Source organism: Pseudonaja textilis, chromosome 8 (assembly GCF_049901715.1).
Source record: "Pseudonaja textilis isolate UNSWEBS1 chromosome 8, rPseTex1.2, whole genome shotgun sequence".
In the NCBI taxonomy this organism is placed as follows: domain Eukaryota; kingdom Metazoa; phylum Chordata; class Lepidosauria; order Squamata; family Elapidae; genus Pseudonaja; species Pseudonaja textilis.
Genome location: NC_141997.1, coordinates 19,837,636 through 19,857,610, shown reverse-complemented (window position 1 = coordinate 19,857,610; position 19,975 = coordinate 19,837,636). Strand labels below are relative to the sequence as shown.

The following is a 19,975-nucleotide window of genomic DNA, read 5'->3' as shown; positions in this document are numbered from 1 at the left end:
CTTCTAAACTTCCTCATAGCTTTTTCAACTTGGTTGCTTAGGCATTTAGCTAAAGCAGGGGTGTCAAACTCAAGTCGTCATGGCAATGTCACGTGATGTATTGGGACTTTTCCCCCTTCCCTAAATCGGAAATGGGGGTGGCCAGTGTGTGACGCATCCAGCCCGCGGGCTGGGAGCTAGAGGGATAGAAACCAGCAAGTTGGGATCCAGAAATAACTTAAGGTGGGCTTGTATTTTGGAAGTAGACATCTCTACTGTAGAAATTTCAAAATACTTTTTCCATCTTCTTTTGATTTTCTTAGAGTCAGTTAATATCTGTCCATTGGTATTCTTGAAAACATCAATTCAAAGTTGGAATCCTCTTTGGAGTTGAAAGATATTTTAGAAGACTTTCCTTGTGTTTCTGTATCTGTTCCCATCATTGGTATCTTTACAGATGTTATAATACTGCTTTTTGTCTCTTCTGACAGCTGCTTGAAATTCCTCAGTAAGACATCTTTGTCTTTCCAGGTTTTGGCTTCTCATCTCTTCTTGGCAATTTCCACAATGTATTCCAAATTTGATTTGTTGTTTTTTTCCTGTTTCTTGCTCTTTGGCAATCTCTTATCATACTTATTCTTAATAACTTCTTTGATTTCATTCCATAGTTCTGGTACTCTATAAGTGAGAACTAATATTTCATGGTTGCATGGTTGACGTCAAAGGAAAAGATAGGCAGAATAAATACAAAATCAACAAAGATATTAGTTTGTTAAGGGATGTTTGGCAGAATTCTGATCAAAAGAGTGTGAGAGATTACAATGAATAAAATTTGGGAAGTCAGAGCAGTTTTATGTGAGGCAGCAGGTTGCAGTTCTGATTTATTTTGTTCCTTGGCAGACCAGTGAGCAATGTGAAACGCTTGCCTGAACCTAGAAATGAATATTGGTCCCTGAATGTGTTAAGATCAGTAAGTGAGAGAAATAAAGTAAGTGATGTACATTGACCAGGAAGTAAGGCATGGACATATCACTGTGGGTTAAAGGGTTTAAATTTAGAACACTTTATTTCTTGTGGTGGGAAAAATGAGATGTGTAAATGCTGGTAGAAACATTGTAATATGTGAATGACAAAAGAGAACATCTCATCCATGTTTCTGATTTTTTAAAAATCAAATCCTATTTCTTTGGAAGAGATGTAAATGTACTTCCACCATGTATGGTCTTAGGGTCAGTTATAAAGCAATGCAATACAATACAATTTGGAAGAATGAGAGTGAGATGTGCTGTATTGATGAAGAAAAACTGACTTTCTATGTTACCTTGCTCGATTAGCCCAGAGGCCCATTTAATGTACCATTTTGCCATATCACTGTGGTTATTTAAAGCATTTAAGTTTAGAATACTGTATTTGTTGTGATGGGAAAATGAGATGTTTAAATGCTGGTAGAAAGATAGTGAGTAATATGTGGATTAGAATGTAAAAAAAAATCAAAAATTGATGCTTAAGAGTGTGGTTTTGTCTGCCTTATTACACAGCAGTCAAGAATCTAATACAGCAAGACAAATGAAGTGAGAATGTGTTATTTAAGAGGTGTATGTGATAGAACAAGAAGAAATCAGGTGAATAATGAATGGATGCTAAATGAATATGGCTTCAGTATAAAAGTGTTTGGTATGAAAGATATACAGTGCAGTTAGCTTTAGAGAGAGAATTTAGGGGAAGAAATTGTTGGATGGAATTTATAAGATTTTCAAAACATAGAAATAAGAAAAAACACAAGGAAACATAAAGCAGTGTATGTAAAAGAAAGGATGGCTTGCAAAAATTGAAAGGTTTAAACAGAGATACTAAATTTGATTTGGCTTGATACTTCTCCTTTTTAGTCCTTCTTATAACACTTCTTACCTCAAAATTGAACTATGTATTTATGTATATTTCAGTGAAACATTTTTTATTTATAACATTGCTTATGACTCATTTGTATGAAATTCAAAAATTTTAGATCCCACAGATTATGGCTGTACTATGATGCTTAATCTGAAAGTTTAAAATAAGCAAGTTTCAGAAAGCAATTAATGTGATTTATATGAAAGTATTTGGTTGTGTTATGAGAGACCACTGCATCAAAATATATCTAGTTCATTGTTTAACAAACAGAAATCGTAATTTGAATCTTACTTATCGAACATGTCAAAATGCTTGTGTAGTAAAGAAGTTCTTCCAAATATTTAATCTAAATGTTTTTTTTTTGTTCTTATATTTTAAATGATAGAGTTGGGTCCTGTCTAACTGATGGCTTTCACCTGCAGCAGCTACTTTCATTATTAAGGTGGACAGTTAATTAATTTAGGGAGTTGTTATATAGTCTTTTAATATTGAAGCACAATTCCCTAAGCACTTTCCTCATTCAAAACAAAACAAAAACAAATAGCAACAGAAAGAAGTATATACAAGTAGTCCTTGACTTACAACCACAATTTAACCCCAAATTTCTGTTGCTAAGTGAGAACAGTTGTTAAATGAATTTTACCACATTTTACGACCTTTCTTGCCACAGTTGTAAAGCGAATCATTGCCGTTGTTAAGTTAGTAAGGTGGTTGTTAAGTGCATCTGGATTCCTCATTGACTTTGCTAGTCAGAAGGTTGCAAAGGGGGATCATGTGACTCCAGGACAATGCAGTCGTCATAATTATGAGTCAATTGCCAAGTGTCTGAATTTTGATCATGTGATGGATGCTGCAATAGTTTTAAGTGTGAAAAAGGTCATAGGTCACTTTTTTCAGTGCCGTTGTAATTTTGAATGGTCACTAAACAAATGTTTATAAGTTGAGGACTACCTTATATATATAATTGCGAAAGAAATACATAAAATATCTTACAATAAGAAAGTTATTTTATTTAATACATATCCAAGAAAAGTAACATTATGCCAGTATTCTCCATCTTTGTCAGGATGCCTTTAAGGTTGGTGTATACTTTAGAGCTTATTAGACTGACATATGAAAGAAAAGCAAGAATTGTTCAAGTGACCTAGTATTACTCTAAGAAACCAAAATAAGCAGATAACAAGCTTATGCTGAGGGCAGTTATTGCCAACTGTGATATCTGCTGCCATTTTCTCTCAGAATTGGAAGGCTACAAACCAGGGGTGTCAAAGTGAAGACCCTTTGCAAGATCTTTTTTTTTTTTCCCGTGAGAAGTTGGAAGGTCTGAACTTTTTTTTTCTTTTTACCATAGTCCCTCAGACTACTTTTTTTGCCCTCCATGTGGTGGTGGCGAATGGAGCTGGAAAGCATGTTACACAAACACACACACACACAAAAGGATTGGATCTCTCTCTCTGTGTGTGTGGTGGCAGTGGCAGTGCTTCAGTGCCTGGCCAGTAGGGCAGTTCTCACTCGGCCGCTTTCCCCCTTCAGACAAAAGCTGCGCTTTTCAACTTCCCATTGCAGCGCAGTGCCCAGGAGTTACTTCGACAGCAATGGTGCTTGAAGGCAGTGGTGGGATTCAGAATTTTTTATTACTGGTTCTGTGGGCGTGAATTGATGGGTGTGGCTTGGTGGGTGTGGCAGGAGAAGGATACTGTAAAAATCTGAATTCCTTCCGCACTCCTGGGGAAAGGTTACTGCAAAATCCCATTCCCTCCCCATCCCAGTACCCTGCTTTCAAGATCCATTCCCCTGTGCAGGGCAACCAAAGAAGTCCCAACTGATCAGCTGGACTCAGGAGGCAGAGAATAGATGGGGGCGGGGCCAGTCAGAGGTGGTATTTGCTGGTTCTCCGAACTACTCATAATTCCCGCTACCGGTTCTCCAGAACTGGTCAGAACCTGCTGAATACCACCTTTGCTTGAAGGATGGTCAATCCCCGTTCCCTTGCCAAGCTGGTCTGGTCTGGTGAAAGGGATTGCATTCCTCCTTCTCCACCATGCCATGATCAGGGATTGACCATCCCCCAAGCCCCACCACTGTCAAAGTAAACCCCAGGTGCTGCGCTGCAATGGACAGGTGCAGCTTTTGTCTGAAGGAGAAGGAGGAGCAGGGAGAAGAAAGAGGGGAAGTGGCTGAGTGAGAAGAGCCCTACTAGCCAGGTACTGAAGTGCCACCACTGCCACCGCAGTAAGACTGAGAGCAAGAGCAAGAGAGCAATCCAATCCAGCCTCTTTTTGTGTGTTTATGTGTGTGTGTGAGAGAGACAGAGAGAGAGAAAGAGAGAGGGGGGGGAGGAGGGAGGGAGGGAAAGAGAGAGAGAATGATCTGATCCAGCCTTGGAGAGTTATACCAGGGCTGATGGTGGTGTGCTTCAGTGCCTGGCTGGCGGGGTGCTTTCCCTCTTCTCTGGAGGGGCTTGAGGGATGGTCAATCCCCATTTATGATGTGGTGAAGTCAGAAGGCAATCCCCCACCACTAGACCAGACCAGCCTGGTGGGGATGAGGTGGAAAACCGAGTGGTGCCGAAAGCAGCTGAAGGCACATCAACTATAGCTGCCCTACCCCCTGCCTTGCCTCACCGCATCCCGCAGGATGAGCCTCCTGCCCCCCCCCCCGCCCCATCTACTGGGAGACATATGGATTCCTTCCCCAATTCTGCCCAGCCACCATAGGTACCACCCATGTGAGCGACTTCAAGCTGGCCACACTCCAGTGCTACGCCCAGTCGGCCGCAACCACCCTGGCCATGCCTATCCTCCCTGGCCCCCTGAAGACAACCACAATGCTGATCCGGCTCTCAATGAAATTGAATTTGGCACCCCTGCTATAAATAATCTTAGGTTCAAAATACAAATGATGAGAAATGACGGTGAAGCTGATTTTAAAAGCAAAGAGGAAGGAGATCACCTCATCCATGTTCCTGAGTTTTAAAAGATCAAATGCTATTTCTTGGGAAGAGATGTAAATGTACTTCCACCATGTATGGTCTTAGCATCAGTGACAATGCAATGCAATATATTACAATTTGGAAGAATAAGTTGTGCTGTTTAGATGCAGGGAAGCAGACTTTCCATATTATCTTGCTCAATTAGGCCAGAGGCTCATCTAATCTACTGTTTTGCCAAATATCAGGGTGGTGATCAGATGCCCAGACAGTTGGTCCTTTGGATCCAGAGACAGTTAGTGGTAGATTTTAAGCCTCACTATTAATAAAAAAAATTAAAGCATAATATAAAAAGCAGACTCACCAAGCAAAATGATACCCAAATCTCTTGCAAACTGTCAGAAGCTCCTTAATAATGACAGCAGGGATACCCCAAAGATGATAAGTTTCCATAGCATCCAACACTTCCATGCAGAATCTCCCAGCTAGTACTAGGGTTTTTATTAAAACCTGGCACCATGATTTCATGGACTTGCTTTTATGGTCACAAGCCTGCAAGACTTAACCTTGACCAGGTAGCATATGATGGAACCCAAAATTTTGAGACTTTCAGATAAGAAAAGCTTTGCAGTTGTGTGAAGATTCCCTCCTCCTCTCCCTGCTAACAAGCAGGTTAGCTCAGAATGAGTTCCAGCCTTTTCTTACTATGACGGAGAAACCAAAACAAGTAACTAAACTTGAAATACAATGGTCTTCTACATTGGCACCAAATCTACTCCCATCCATGGTGGTCAGTCAGATGTCCTTGAACAATAGGAATGCTAAGTATAGCTCAACCAATTCAGTCCTTTATTATTTTGCTTTTTGAAATTTGTTTCTAAGGCCATTTAGTCTTTGATGATGATGATGATGATGATGATGATGTTATCCATTCAATTGTATCTGACTTTTGATAATTCTATGGGCCAGGTTTCTCCATGTTTTCTGATCTTGCACTACTTGATAAGTAAGTAATTATCAAAAACAGTAGATCAGATCACATTTGTGATAAATAGTCACAGATAGATAGTTTCTCCTCCTCTTTCTCCCAGATATCGATCTGCTTTTTTCTCTATAAGTTGTGCAGCATTTCAGCCTCCAAAGTGCTTCAGAGTTCAAGGGAGGCAAAATATAACACCTGACTGCAATATTTTGCACTAGATGTACTTTTCCCACGATAGAGCAGCTGTTCTCCACAACTTTCCAAAATAGAATTTGCAAGCAAAGACTACATTTATTATTTGTGTGTTTAATTTATGTGTTTAATCTGACAATTTAATACTTTATCATATATAAAAGTAATCATTGGGATGTACACTTAATGTTGAAATTATAATAGCATTTAAGTTATAACAGATGATTGACTGGCGTTTTGAAACTAAACCGATAGGTCTTCGTTGTAAATACATCAAAAGAACAGCTGTTTTTGTTGAACAGTGAAACATCTGATGGTTAAATGAAAGTTATATATCTAATATGACTGGTAACTTCTTGCCCAACTGAGAAGAAATTAATGGAGAAGTACTATTTTTTTCCCTTCTGCTCTTGAATGGAAAGTTTATATGGAAGGCAGTTGATTTTTTTTCTCAATCTCATCATGAGTAGATATACTTGATTGATTTGTGATTTTATGATAAGCCTGTATGACTTTCCCTAACAAAGTACAAATTTGATAGCAGACAAACACAGAACTTTTATTCTACACATATGTAAAGAAAAGGTTGCAGATCTTGCTCAGTTTACATAATGATGGCTGTTCCTTTTAGAAAAGTTTATTGGATTTGTATTGACAAAGGTTCCAAAACCAACAAAACAGTATTTTATTATATACCTCTCATTTCTAGTTTATAAGGCATTGTTTTCCTTGATATTTAAGAAGAACATTAGAGGGAGAATGGATTCTGAAATATTTTGACTCCTAACAAATGCAAGTTCTATTCATTCACACACATGCAGCTGCCCAGAAATGTTTTGGAGTCACGCCATTCCTAAATCTAATAAATATATCAATACAAGTTTAAGAAGCTTAAAAAGCTTAAGCTTTTGTGTATTGAAAATCTGGGGAAAATATAATTGTTTTTATTCTGGGCTCAATAAATGTTCATACTAAATTAGTTGCATGGGTAGTTTGTGGAAGACAAATCTAAAAGTACACAAAACACAAATACTGTGTACAAAATTGCCATTCTCCTCCTTCAACCATGTAGTCTGTAACTGGTTCAAAAATATACAGTATGTTACAAGGTACCCAGAACATGTAATTTCAGGGTTATGGAATAATGGCATCACAAAACAGCCCTTACTCCATAGATCACGGATCAAGTTTTCTTGAGCTCTTATCTATTTACAGAAATTATCACAAGTCCCATCCAGTTGCTTTAACTCCAGTTTCTAGTATCAATGGGAATTATCTCCTTTACTATAGTCTTGTTAAGAATTTATCAAAATCTCAATAATTGAGCTGAAAGGAAGTCTAGATCATAGGTACAACTATGCATTATGACATTTTCTGGAAGAGTGCAAGTGCCATGGACTTCAGATATTCTTGTTTCTTTTACTTCTGGCTCTGAATAACTACAGCTGTAGAAGAACAGCACCTTTTTTTTTTTTTACTATATCTGCAGTGTCTACTTGGTGCGACATTATCAACATCATCATCGTCAACTCAATGTAAACGGCTGCCCATCACAATTCATGACTCTGGGCAACTAACAATAGTTAAAATGATATAAAAAATAAACATGTAATTTGCAACCAGGGTGAAAACAAATTCACCCATAACAAATCAATATGACTAGATTCTAGAGCATGGGTTCAGCCAGGCCTTCATATCCCCAGACATTGTGAGTGAACCATGTCTTTAGGGCCATGAGAAAGGGTCTGAGCACTCTAATCTTGGTTGTAGGGGGGCAGTATATGAAATGACACATCTACATCAGCTCTGGATTCCTCAGCTTGGCATCTCTGCTTATAGAGCAATTTATTTGATGTATGTGGAAGCTTCTCCTTAGAAATACATGCTAGCCATTCCTAAGGTTTACAAGAGAAAGTTTTGCTCTTTTTTTTTATTTTGACCTGGGAAGATGGTTCTAAAAGGCAAGGAGAATCCTTTACAATAATCTTCCTAAATCTTCTTTCAACAGAAACAAGTGTGTCTTCTCCTGTGACTGCTACAGACTATGGAAGAACAACTGAAATGCCAGCTTGGATTACCATAGCAAAGCAAAAGCAAAGGGTTGTTGAACAAGACCTTAGCAAAGAAGAGAAGCCAGAAGGACAGGACAAAACAGATGCAGAGAAACCAATAAAAGAGAAGGAAACATTGGAGGTAATGTAATTTACCACTGATTGATTGGTGCGTGTCATTTCAATGACGCTTCTTTTAGTTTTGTTGATCAGTCCTCTAAGCCTTGATATACCTTTTAATCAAATCAATTAAAACTGTTCTGCTTCTGAGGCTTCAGCCAGTAATGACAAGTGTCTTATCATCTCCATCATGGAGCTATGGTTATTTATTTGTTACATTATGGGAAAATTATGGGGAAGGTTGGTCAGGTTGGTTAGGAATTTAAATTCCCTTATAAGCCAAACTCTTTCGTTATTAATGGTTTAATATAAATTGTTCCTTTCCTCTCCTAGCATTGACAGAGATATATGTATTATATCCCAGGTACATGCAGGAAAACAAAACTTTATGACATGCAAAGCTCTTTGGTTCTGTGAGAACCCTGTTTTTTATGGCCTTCCACTTTCTATTCCAGTTGAACTTTATTCCGAACTATCCCAAGTTTCAGATGTGGCTGCCTTAATGTGATTAGATCTAGGTCAGCCTGTTTTTCACCTGTTTTTCACATTTTTAAATATGTTTCCCTTTTTCTGTATCTGTGCAGATTATTAATATTTTATTAATATTAATGTATAAATATACACATTAACATTTAATATTAAATACATTGATCTATTTTCTGACCTCTCTGACCCAACCATAACTTTATTGTTTTACCCATTTCTCTCAATCCATTTGCTTTTTCTTCAAATATCTTTGTGATTGAATCCTCAATCATTCTCTCTATATGATTAAAATACATCTTTCATACTTAGTGACTCACACTTCTATTCATACATTAAATCATACATTAATCATACATTAAAGATAATCTTCTTGCTTTACCATATAGACAAAATTATACTAAGCTACAGTTTTTTAGATGTACAAAAATCTTATAAAGTCTTAAAATCATAAACAGCATTGACATCCTTTATAATATGCACTGAAAGTAGGTTTATTCCCTCAAGTGCTATTTTGCATCTGTAATTTACAATTAACTCTAAGCAGGAACCTCTTTTATTGTATGTATAGGTGTGTGTATATATTTATGAGTGTAATTAATTTACATATGAACTATGCAAGAACTCCAAAATAGGTTGAGAACTTGTCCTCCCAAATTCTAAATAAATCATTAAGTACACAAAGGTTACATACTATATTTGAAATGAACAACTTGTATCCTTTGCTATAAATTATACTCCCTAGGCCATTAAACACCACAATTCAGAACCACAATTTCTCCATCTTAGCACAAATAGTACAACTTCTTTTTTTAGCATCATTTTTCTATGCTTTTTGGTTTATACAATTTATGTGGCTGCTCATTTTGCTAAACAACTCTGGCTGGCTATCAGTAAAACCAACAGCAATGCAACAAATAATGATGAAATTTTACATTACATCAATATTAAGGCACCAAGATTAAGTCCTTTTATTCTTACAGATCAGTAACAGGCAATAAGAAGTTAGCCAACAGGTTTATCTAACAGCCAATCTTTAATGTTTGAGGGCAAAGCCAGATTTTTTACACTTTGTGAAAAACTAACAAGCTGAGAGATCTTTGCAAGGGGAGGGAATATTGTTCCCCAGGACAGATACAAAAGTGAATACATTTGATCTAAGATCTGCAAGGATTATTTAGTATAAAGACCCAAAGCATCCTACCATGACAGATCTGATGAGGTGAAATGATAAAATTGGGGAAAAGTAGTCCCACAAATAAAGTCCCAGCATTATTTTATAGGAGACAGCCAGCACCTTGAAGGTCATCAAGAGCCAGTGCAGTTCACAGAGTCTTGGTAATACATGGCCATATCATGAGATGCCCAAGACTATCTTTGCTGCCAAAGTAGTTGTGTCTTTCAAATGCTCTTCAACACCAGTCTCATGTATAGAACAGGATGTCAGTTCCAAGAACCAAGTTGGTTACGTATGATTCTTCTAAGAAAATTTCTTCCCCCCCCCCCCCACCCACCCACACCTATAGACAGAACCTTGCCAAACTACAGCAAAGTACTCCCTACATGAAACATACTCTGGTAACTATTTACCCTCTTTCTCTCACACAAATTATCTGAACTGAGTTGCCTCTTATTCTTCTGTACTGTGTTTCTTCCATCCTAGGAATCCTGACTACATTCCATCACACATTATACGTCATGAAGGCATGATCTGCCAATTGGCACACAAAGTGCATTTTTGAAAAGGCCTCTGAACCATGGCTGCCACCTATTTCTCAAGCAGGGCCCATGAGTCCAAGAAAATCCCCAATTGTGTACCAACACAGTCTGAGAGAGTGTAACTGCATTTAAAGTTAGAAAATATTGGGGGCAATGACTCAGCCAGTTGGGCTTACTAAGAGCCTCCAAACACTGAGGCTCCAAACATACAATTGTAACATCTTAACAATTAGGTACTTGGATAACTGGATATTACCAATGTCTTCACCTATGCTATTGGATGACCTTACCCAGTGACTTCATGTAGATGTTTAATATGGATGGGAAAAAATAGAGCCCTGAAGCATTCCACACAGCAGGGATCTAGAACTAGGCCTTCTACTGCAACCAACTGGAATTCAATTGGCCCTGGAGAAAGGAGAAGAACCACTATAACAGTACACCTCCCACTCCCAATCCTCAGAGGTGTACTGTTGATGATATCAAAAGCTACTGAGAGATCAAGGAAGGTTACAATGGATGTATAATGTCCCATTCTAGTCCACCAAAGATTATCAAGTATAATCAATGTCATCTCAGTAATATAATCAGGTCTGAATCTTGATTGAAAAGGCTCTAAATAATAAATTTAGAAAGGAACTCCTTTTTATCTGATGTAGCAGGGTTATAATAGCTGTTGATGGATCTATCATCCATGGATTAAATTCCAATTATCAAGTCTTACAATAATCAATTCCACAGTCCATTATGTGTGAAGAGTGCAGTAGTTGTAATATGTAGCAGGATAATTTTAGAGATGAGCAGGAGATCCACTTCTACTATGTGTTGCTTGTTAACTCCGCTCATATTTTCTTCCCAAATTAATTATTTAAAACTTTACTAATTGTTTCTTTATACTTTTATTTAGGAAGCAGTAAGGCAACAATCAGATTTGCCTCAGAACACAGTGCCACCTTCCCCATTCACAGCTTCTGTTGGAGAAACAAAGAAGGAGACAAAGCTGGAAATGCAAGACTCTTCACTAAGGAATAGCTTATCATCCCATCATAACCCTGGTATGAAAAAAAGAAATAGTCAGAATACCGAATTACTATTGTTCCACAGTATGCAGAATTCCCATATTGTACTAAGCCAGGTTTTGGCTTTGGCTTGGCATGCAGTATCAATTTGACCAATTATGGATAATTAAGAAAATTGTGGTTAAACAAAACATGCCTAAACATAATATGTAGACCCATTCCCTATTACTATAGTACTTTTCATTTGCTATTTATAGGAATATTATTTTGTGCCCAAGTCACAGGTCATTAAGATACTGTTCATATACATGAACCTAATAAAAAACTAAAGGTGCTTTCTGTGAATGTATAGGCTGTTATATATGGAATCTTGTCAAATCCAGATGAACTGAAGATCCAGTGCTCACTTGCTGAAGAAGTAGAAGAATCTAGATTTTGTTTCTGTGGCCTATGTAGAAGATTCTTTTTATACAAACTTATTTTCTTCATTATGTTTAGAAAACATTAATTCCTTAAAGCACCGTATGGGATGAACCTGACGTTTAATTCTAGAATACTTTTGTATATTATATAAATATTGTATTCATAGTTTATTTTCACAGATGGAATTCTTATCCAGTCTTGCCTAGCAGAATCTCAGAGGGTTAGCAGATACTGCTGAACATTGAGTTTCTAGAAAAAGGATTCTCAGACTAGGATCTATAGATCCCCAATGGTCCACAAGATCTTTCAGACAGTCTGGTAAATCTCCCTACATTCATTGGCCAGAGTGGGTGCTCCTTCAGCTCCTGCTTTTTCTATATCATCAACCATCAGCTGGCCATCCTTTTGAAGATTTTAGTACTCAGATTTCTATTGAAGAACTTTTGTGACCAATACGCCTGTGACAAAAGCTACAATATAGCATGAAATACAAAAAAACCCACAATGTTCAATAAATGCTTGGAATAAATATTATGGTAGAAATATTACATGGGTGTTGTTTAAATGGGTGTTCCATATATTTTCAGATATTTATTTGATGTGTCACAATTGCAGGTTTGAGAAATACTGTAACAGAACCTTTTCCCCCAATATGCAGCTCAGCCATCATTGCCAATTGAAAAAGGAGATGGAAAGCCACTTAAGAAGATTGGTCATTCCCCAGATCAACCCTCATGGATGGAACTTGCCAAAAAGAAATCTCAAGCATGGAGTGATAGACCCCAGAGGAGAAAGTAGATAATTTCATACCGTTATCCACATGAGCACTCATCAGTTGATCAAATGGTTTAGTAAAACAAAAATGTTGATTTTTCAAGCTAAATTGATTGAATTGATATGGATAATAAACCTATGGTGCACCAAAGAGGCCACAATACAAGTGTTTCAGAAGAGTCATCACACTTGTACAGTACTATAGGACAATGCTTGAAAATGTCTGCAAGCAATTTAGCTTTGGCAAGAATTTATTGAGATGAAAAATATTTCTTACTGTGTTTCCTTTCTTTTTCTCACCCATAAAATGTTATGCCATGAATATTGTTAGAAGGTTAACTAAAATTAGGTAACTGTTGCTTTAATACAATGAGAATAATTGTCCAATCAAAATGTCTTTGCTGAGATATACAGTAACAGCAGACTAGAACAAGAATATCTTTTGAGATATACAGGAGAAACATTTTAATGCAATCAATCAATGAATGAAAATGAAAAAAACAGGTTTTAATAATTGCTTCTTAAAATAGAGTTGGAGATTAGCTAATCTAAACCTGTAGTTTAGATCCCTACATTTCCCAGTAAATGAAAACTTACATTAAAACAAGAGGTTGTATAAGGGTAGTGATGATTAAGGCATCCTTCAGGGAGGTGTCAGCTTTGGCCATCATCTTTGAAGGTAATAGAGCTATACCCTTCCCTAAGGAAGCCATCATTTGAACCAGCAATATTAGATGATTAATCTCCTGTTTCCAATTTTCTCTATTTAGGGGAGGTTCTTAAGGAGGTGGTAGATCCTATGGGAAACCCTAGGAGAAATGGCTTATCTGAGTCTTTTTTTCAGTTGGACTTCAGACCTGGATATGTTTTGAAACCACACTGATTCTTCTTGTGGAACTGAAATAAGGGTAGTGCAATGCTCTGTTTTGCTAGATCTCTCTGTAGCTTCTGACAACATAAATCTTGGCATTGTCATGAACCACTGCCTGGAGTTGGGAGTGGGAGACTTTATTTTATAGTATATAAATCAACTAATCTTTGCTTATATTGTAGAAATGCTATTGAATGAAAATTATAAACAGTTGGGTTATTGTTTGACTCTTTTTGCCTTTCAAGCAATTTAAGGTACCATATATCAAGATATCCATGCATAGTGAAAAGTGCTAGATCACTTTTGGACTGAAAGCTTTATTTTATTATGTACTATATTAACCCATTTTTTGCATTGCATAAAGTAATGTTATCTTTCTTATTCCAGCTTTCATCCCTATAACATTTCTTATGTTAAAGTTTTTTGTGACTTACTTCCCAGTAGTTGCATCTGGATTTGTAGCCTATATTTTTAACATTTGAATTTGTTTTAATATTGTGTAGAGAACTGTAATAAATTTTTAAGCCCAAAATACCTTGTGAGAACAAAGTTGATTGTTGTCTTGTTTCAGGTTTCAAACTCATAAGGTAGTTGCTAGGTGAGAATAGCAATTTACTCAAGGCTGAATAGATAACTGAGAGACAAAGAAAGGATGCAAATCAAAATAGAGTCTATGGGAAAGAAAGCTTGCTGGGGTAAGTTTGCTTTCAGCAGAAACATGGAAAAGAGAAGTCAAAATCCAGTGCAATTTTCAGATTCTACTGTGAGACATGCCTGACTGAAGACATCTCTGTGAATCAGCAGTAATGACAACTGCTGTGTAGAATGAAAGATGGGGAATAGAAAGTCTCCAGGGAAGAAAAATAATGGAAGATCATCCACAGGTGCTCTGGATGGCAGTTCTTCATGAGGAGATCATAAAAGAGCAGCCTCCTGTGGATCTGAGGACCAGAAGCCAAGGGAGATGACAACTTTGCTTTTAGCAAAAGTGGAGCCTTTAATGAGGACACCAAACCAGCCAAATTCATTTTCTAGACACATTTGGAAATGTTCAATTTAACTATTTTATGGATAATAGAGACCGTCAAAATGGGGAACTTATTTTAACACCTGATGAATTTTATCTCCGTCTTTGGATTTAAGAAATGTTTAAGACTTAATATATAATAATATACAACTGGCAAAAAAATGGTTTTATTTGTTTTTCAAATTGCAAAAATAAAAAAATGATGGCAGGACAAATGAATGTGAACATGAAAACCAAGTGGATCCGGTTACTGCATTTGATTGCATGAAATAATATTGTTGACCCTGCACCTGTGGGAAAATACAGGCATAAAAATGTTAAAATAGCCAAGCTGACTATAATCATTTCATATCTTAAATACTTTTTTGATAACTGAACTTTTAATAACTAAAATCTCAAAGACTACAGATTTCAGTGGATGCATTCTTAGAAAATGATGAGAAAAGAAATTAAAAACTTTTGCCCCATAGATATAGATTTTGAAGGCACGAAAAGGAACAAATTGAGATCAATGAAATCGGACCATCAAACACAAATCAGAAAAGGCATCGGATATGGAACAGCTGCAATAAGAATCTTTGATGATGCCTATTTATGTGTTTTACAAAGTAAGCCGATAAAAAAACTCCTAAGTGCAAAGATCAATGAAAGTTCAAAATCTGCAATGCCCTTGGAATGATTTAAAGTTTAAGATTGTGAAAAACTGAAAGAAGGAATGTAAAGTTGAACTCTTTGATCAGGGATAAATTATTTGTTTATTTATTTCTAGACTTTTTGCTGAATGAGAACTGTAAAGAGGCTATGGGAATAATTTTTTGCTGAACGAGAACTGTAAAGAGGCTATGGGAAAAAAGTATTTAAGATATGAAATGATTTGTAATTTTAAAAGCATGTCAAAAGTTAGTACTTTACATTTATGCTCAAGTGATGTAGGTTGCAAGCTGCTTCTTTATTATAGTAGTTGTTGCTTGTTTTCCTTTCTTTTCCTTTTGTAATTCTCTTTGAAGCTCTAAAGTAGCTATACCTTTTTTCAGGTTCACATTGCTGCTTCAAAATCAAATGTTCTGCATGCTTATATACTGTGTGTAATCAGCGGTGGGATTCAAAATTTTTAACAACTGGTTCTGTGGGTATGGCTTAGGTGGTGGGTGTGGCTTGGTGGCCATGTGACTGGGTGGCCATGGCTTGGTGGTCATGTTATTGGCTGGCTGTGGCCAACTCAATATCACATCGAGGCATGCATCTCCTCGCCTGGCCTCTCAAAACTGTGGGGATGATGCAACAGTCATAAGTGTGAAAAACAGTCATAAGTCACTTTTTTCAGTGCCATTGTAACTTTGAATGGTCACTCCACACAAGCAAAGTACCAGCAAAGGAGAGAAAAAAAACTCCAGAGAAGTTCCAGAGACAGGAAGTCTAGTCCTGCCAAGAATGTAATAAGGGTTAACGGAGAGGCAGTTTCTGTGAGCAACACCAGAATGTTTCCTTCCTGCCTTCCTTACAGGATTAGGCCATTAATTTCTTCTAACAACTGGTTCTCCGAACTGCTTAGAATGTTAACAACCGGTTCTAGTGAATAGGTGCGAACTGGTAGAATCCCACCCCTGTATGTAAGAGCCGCTTTGCTTGCTGAAACAGACAGGAACATCTTACAAAAAGGTCTGAAGCTAAAAACAAGATACTGCTTCTGCTGCTTTAATAATTTATGCCCCAGAATAGCTCTTCTTTCAAAGAATTTTCAGATTGGTAAGGTTCCTGTAGATCAGGGGTGTCAAACTCAAGGCCTACAGGCCGGATGTGGCTCATGATGAGGTCAGATCTGCCCCACATGGCCATCCTGGAAACTAAGGAGCTAGCCCGCATCACTTTGGCCCAGCCCACGCCATCCTGCAGACGTGTGTGTGTGTGTGTGTACAGGAGACAGTGGGCACATTCGTGCACAGGCCTAATTCTCTGCCACCATGTGCAGGGCAACAAAAGGAGTTTATTACAGTAAATAAATAATACAGTAATAGTAGAAAATAGTATAATGGTATAATAATACAAAATAGTACAGGGATTACAGTAAAAAAATAATAATTCCAATTTCGTGAGATCTTTTTTTTTTTTTTCATGAGAAGATGGAAAGTCTGAACTATTTTTTTTACCTAGTCCCACACACTACTTTTGTTGCTCTGCACGTGGCAGCGGCGAACAGAGCTGGAAACCAGGTTAGTGAAGGGAAGCCAAATATGAGAGAGGGAAGTGCTTTGATGTTAAATTTAAAAACATACACTATTCAAGTGACCGAAACTACTCTTAACAATCCAGTGTTTAGGACATGAGTCTGCTACTCCATCTCACTATTTACGAAGTGTCAAGAGAGATTACAGAGACTGCTGGTAAATGTCATATTTCCCAACTGAACCCATTTTAATAGGAAAGTAACTTGGATATGAAACTTGTGAGAGAAGTCAGAAGCATGAACTTATTTCTATAGCTTGCTTTAAACCAGTTAAATGCCCTTCACTGGTATACCCTTTCATTGATACATTCCTCTGCTTTTATATAGGTAAACAAGGCTGCCTTGTGGGGGTAGGGCGGGGTGAGGGTTTGGCATGGGTGGCCTGGCTGAAGGGCTCTTAGGTAAGCTGGTGCAAGGTTGGTGGGCTGCTCCGAATCCCATGCTTTGCTTCGTCCTCCACCCTCCCATCACCTCACTTCATTCTTCTTCATTCTTTGCCACTTCTCCTTGCTCGGCGCTGCAATGGAGCAGGAGGTTGAGCAATGCACTGGGGTGGCAGCCAAAAAGCAAGGTGATGGAGTGGAGGATGAAACAAAATGGAGGTTTCTGGAGCTGCCCCATGTCCCATACGAGCTTACCTGAGTGCCCCGCAGCCAGGCCATCAACATTCTGTGGTGGCTCCAGCATCCCTGTCCAGGACCCCATGTGCGTTGCTCAGCCTCTTACTCCATTGCGGCAGTGAGCAAGGAGAAGCAAGATGGTGGTCATGTGGGGTTTTTGGAGCTGCCGCTGCGAGGCCAGGCAATTGTCAGGACATTGATGGCCTGGCTGCAAGGACCTCAATTAGCCAGTGCATGGGACAGCTTCACACACTCTGCCTTGCTGCGTCTTCCATATACCCCCACTGCCTTGTGTCAGCTTCCACCCCCCTCCCACTGACTCACTTTATTGGCCACCGCACCAGTGCATTGCTCATTCTCCTGCTCCATTACGGCAGTGAGCAAGGGAAAGAAGTGGCAAAGAATGAAGAGAAATTAAGTGAGGCAGTGCGCAGGTGGAGGACAAAGCAGTGCAGGCCACTTTGGAGAGTATGGCTGGTGCCAACATGAGGTGGGATGAGAGAGTGAGAGAACGACTCTGTGTGTGTGAGAGAGAGAAAGAGAGAGAGAGAGAGAGAGAGAGGGAGGGAGGGAGAGGGAGAGGGAGGGGAGGGGGGAGAACACCACTGCCAGCCCTGATATAACTCAGATAGCTCTCATGTTCTCTCTCTCTCTCTCTCTCACACACACACACACACACACACACAACTTGGATTGGATCTCCGCCCTCCTTCTCTCTCACTGCAGTGGCAGTGGCAGCACTTCAGTGCCTGGCCAGCAAGGTACTTCTCACTCAGCCACTTTCCTTCTTTCTACTCTCCACACCTCCACCTTCAGACAAAAGCTGTGCTTTTCATATGTCCTTTGCAGTGCGGTGCCCGGGATTTATTTTGACAGCGATGGGGCTTGGGGGATAGTTAATTCAGAGGTGGTGTTCAGCAGATTCTGACCAGTTCTCGAGAACTGGTAGTGGAAATTTTGAGTAGTTCAGAGAACCATCAAATACCACCTCTGACTGGAGATTTTACAGTATCCCTTCCCCTGCCACACCCACCAAGCCCTCCCACAGAACTGGTAGTAAAAAAATTTGAATCCCACCACTGAGTCAATCCTCATTGCCCTGCCAGGCTGATCTGGTCCGGTGGGGGTGAATGCCTTCTGCCTTCTTCACTGCGCCACGAATGGGGATCGCGAAGCGCGTGATCACTGAACCGGTTGTTATACTGGCAGCATCCCACCTCTGCTCTCAATGAAATTGTGTTTGACACCCCTGCTGTAGATCATCATTTAAAAGGCCTGATACACATCTTGCCTGGTAACATAGAACTTCATCTCTTACCACTTTAAATATCGATCCCTGCAAGTTTAAGCAACAGACTGAAGGTGATGCTTTTCTAAAAGTGATTATTTCGTTAAAGTAATTATTGTGGTTAGACTTCTACATGTTTAGTGTGTCATATTTACTTTCATTGAGGGGGACTATTTGAACTGTGTAAAGTTAGCACATAAATATATTAAGTAAAATGACTGAGTTATTAAAAATGTGAGAAAGGGAATTTCTGAATGACTTTTCAGAACAGTTAGCCCTTACATAAGATTTGAATGTTCTTACTGCATTGCTCTCTCTTCTGTTTTCAAATTAAAAGACACAAAGCAAATGCCAAATATGAGAGAGGGAAGTGCTTTGATGTTAAATTTAAAAGCATACACTATTCAAGTGACCGAAACTACTCTTAACAATCCAGTGTTTAGAACATGAGTCTGCTACTCCATCTCACTATTTACAAAGTGTAAGAGAAATTACACAGGCTGCTGGTAAATGTCATATTTCCAAATTGAACCCATTTTAATAGGAACATAACTTGGATATGAAACTTGTGAGAGAAGTCAGAAGCATGAACTTATTTCTATAGCTTGCTTTAAACCAGTTAAATGCCCTTCAGTGGTATACCCCTTCATTGGTATATTCCTCTGCTTTTATATAGATACTCAAGCGCTATAGTAAGAAACTTGCATAAATGCTGGAAAGAGGGGTTTTTTTGCATGAGGGAAAGCAAAAATATATTTTATTCCAAAAATTCACATTTGCCTCCCCTTGGCAAATGCGGTATTCTCGGTAACCATCCTGTCAACATGGAATATCTGACTATAAAAAACTATTCATGTATACATGTATTCTAAAGCCTTTTTATTGTACAGTCTTATTTGCCTACTATGAAATAATTTATTTGAATTTTCCATTTCATTGCATACATTGGCAATCTTCCCAGAACACCTATGAATGAATTGCTTTAAAACAGCTTAAAGGGTGGTCAACAAGGAAAACACTAGACTATTTTGTCCTCTTAGAAGCATTGCTTCAGTTAAGTTATCCTTTTTGAGGATATACTGTATATCACTGATATCATATGTCTTTGCTGTTATTTGATTTTTCCTATTGTTTTACAGCTCTAACACGGTGCAGTGGTTAAAATATTGTAGTTGGATTGAGGAAATTCAAGTTCAGGTTCCTTGAACATAAGTGTTGTCTGGAGGATAAAATTAAACCATGTAAGCCACCTTGGGCTCCTTGAAAAGAGGCTGAATATATCAGTCAATAAAAAAAACAATATTCTATGTCCTCTGGCTACCAAATAACATATGAACATTTTAGAGCATAAAGATTAGAAATTCTATCCTAATCTTAGGAATCA

General features: G+C 38.2%; 1 protein-coding gene across 1 annotated transcript in view; it reads left to right on the top strand.

Moving 5' to 3' along the window:
• Nucleotides 1-13,964, top strand: part of CRACDL (CRACD like) — a 46,853-nt gene extending 32,889 nt beyond the window's left edge. The window contains exons 10-12 of the mRNA XM_026707535.2: nt 7,981-8,165; nt 11,253-11,400; nt 12,446-13,964. Coding sequence (XP_026563320.1) covers nt 7,981-8,165; nt 11,253-11,400; nt 12,446-12,585 — 473 coding nt within the window. The 3' untranslated portion in view covers nt 12,586-13,964. The remainder of the gene's footprint in view (nt 1-7,980; nt 8,166-11,252; nt 11,401-12,445) is intronic.
• The last annotated feature ends 6,011 nt before the right edge of the window (nt 13,965-19,975 follow it).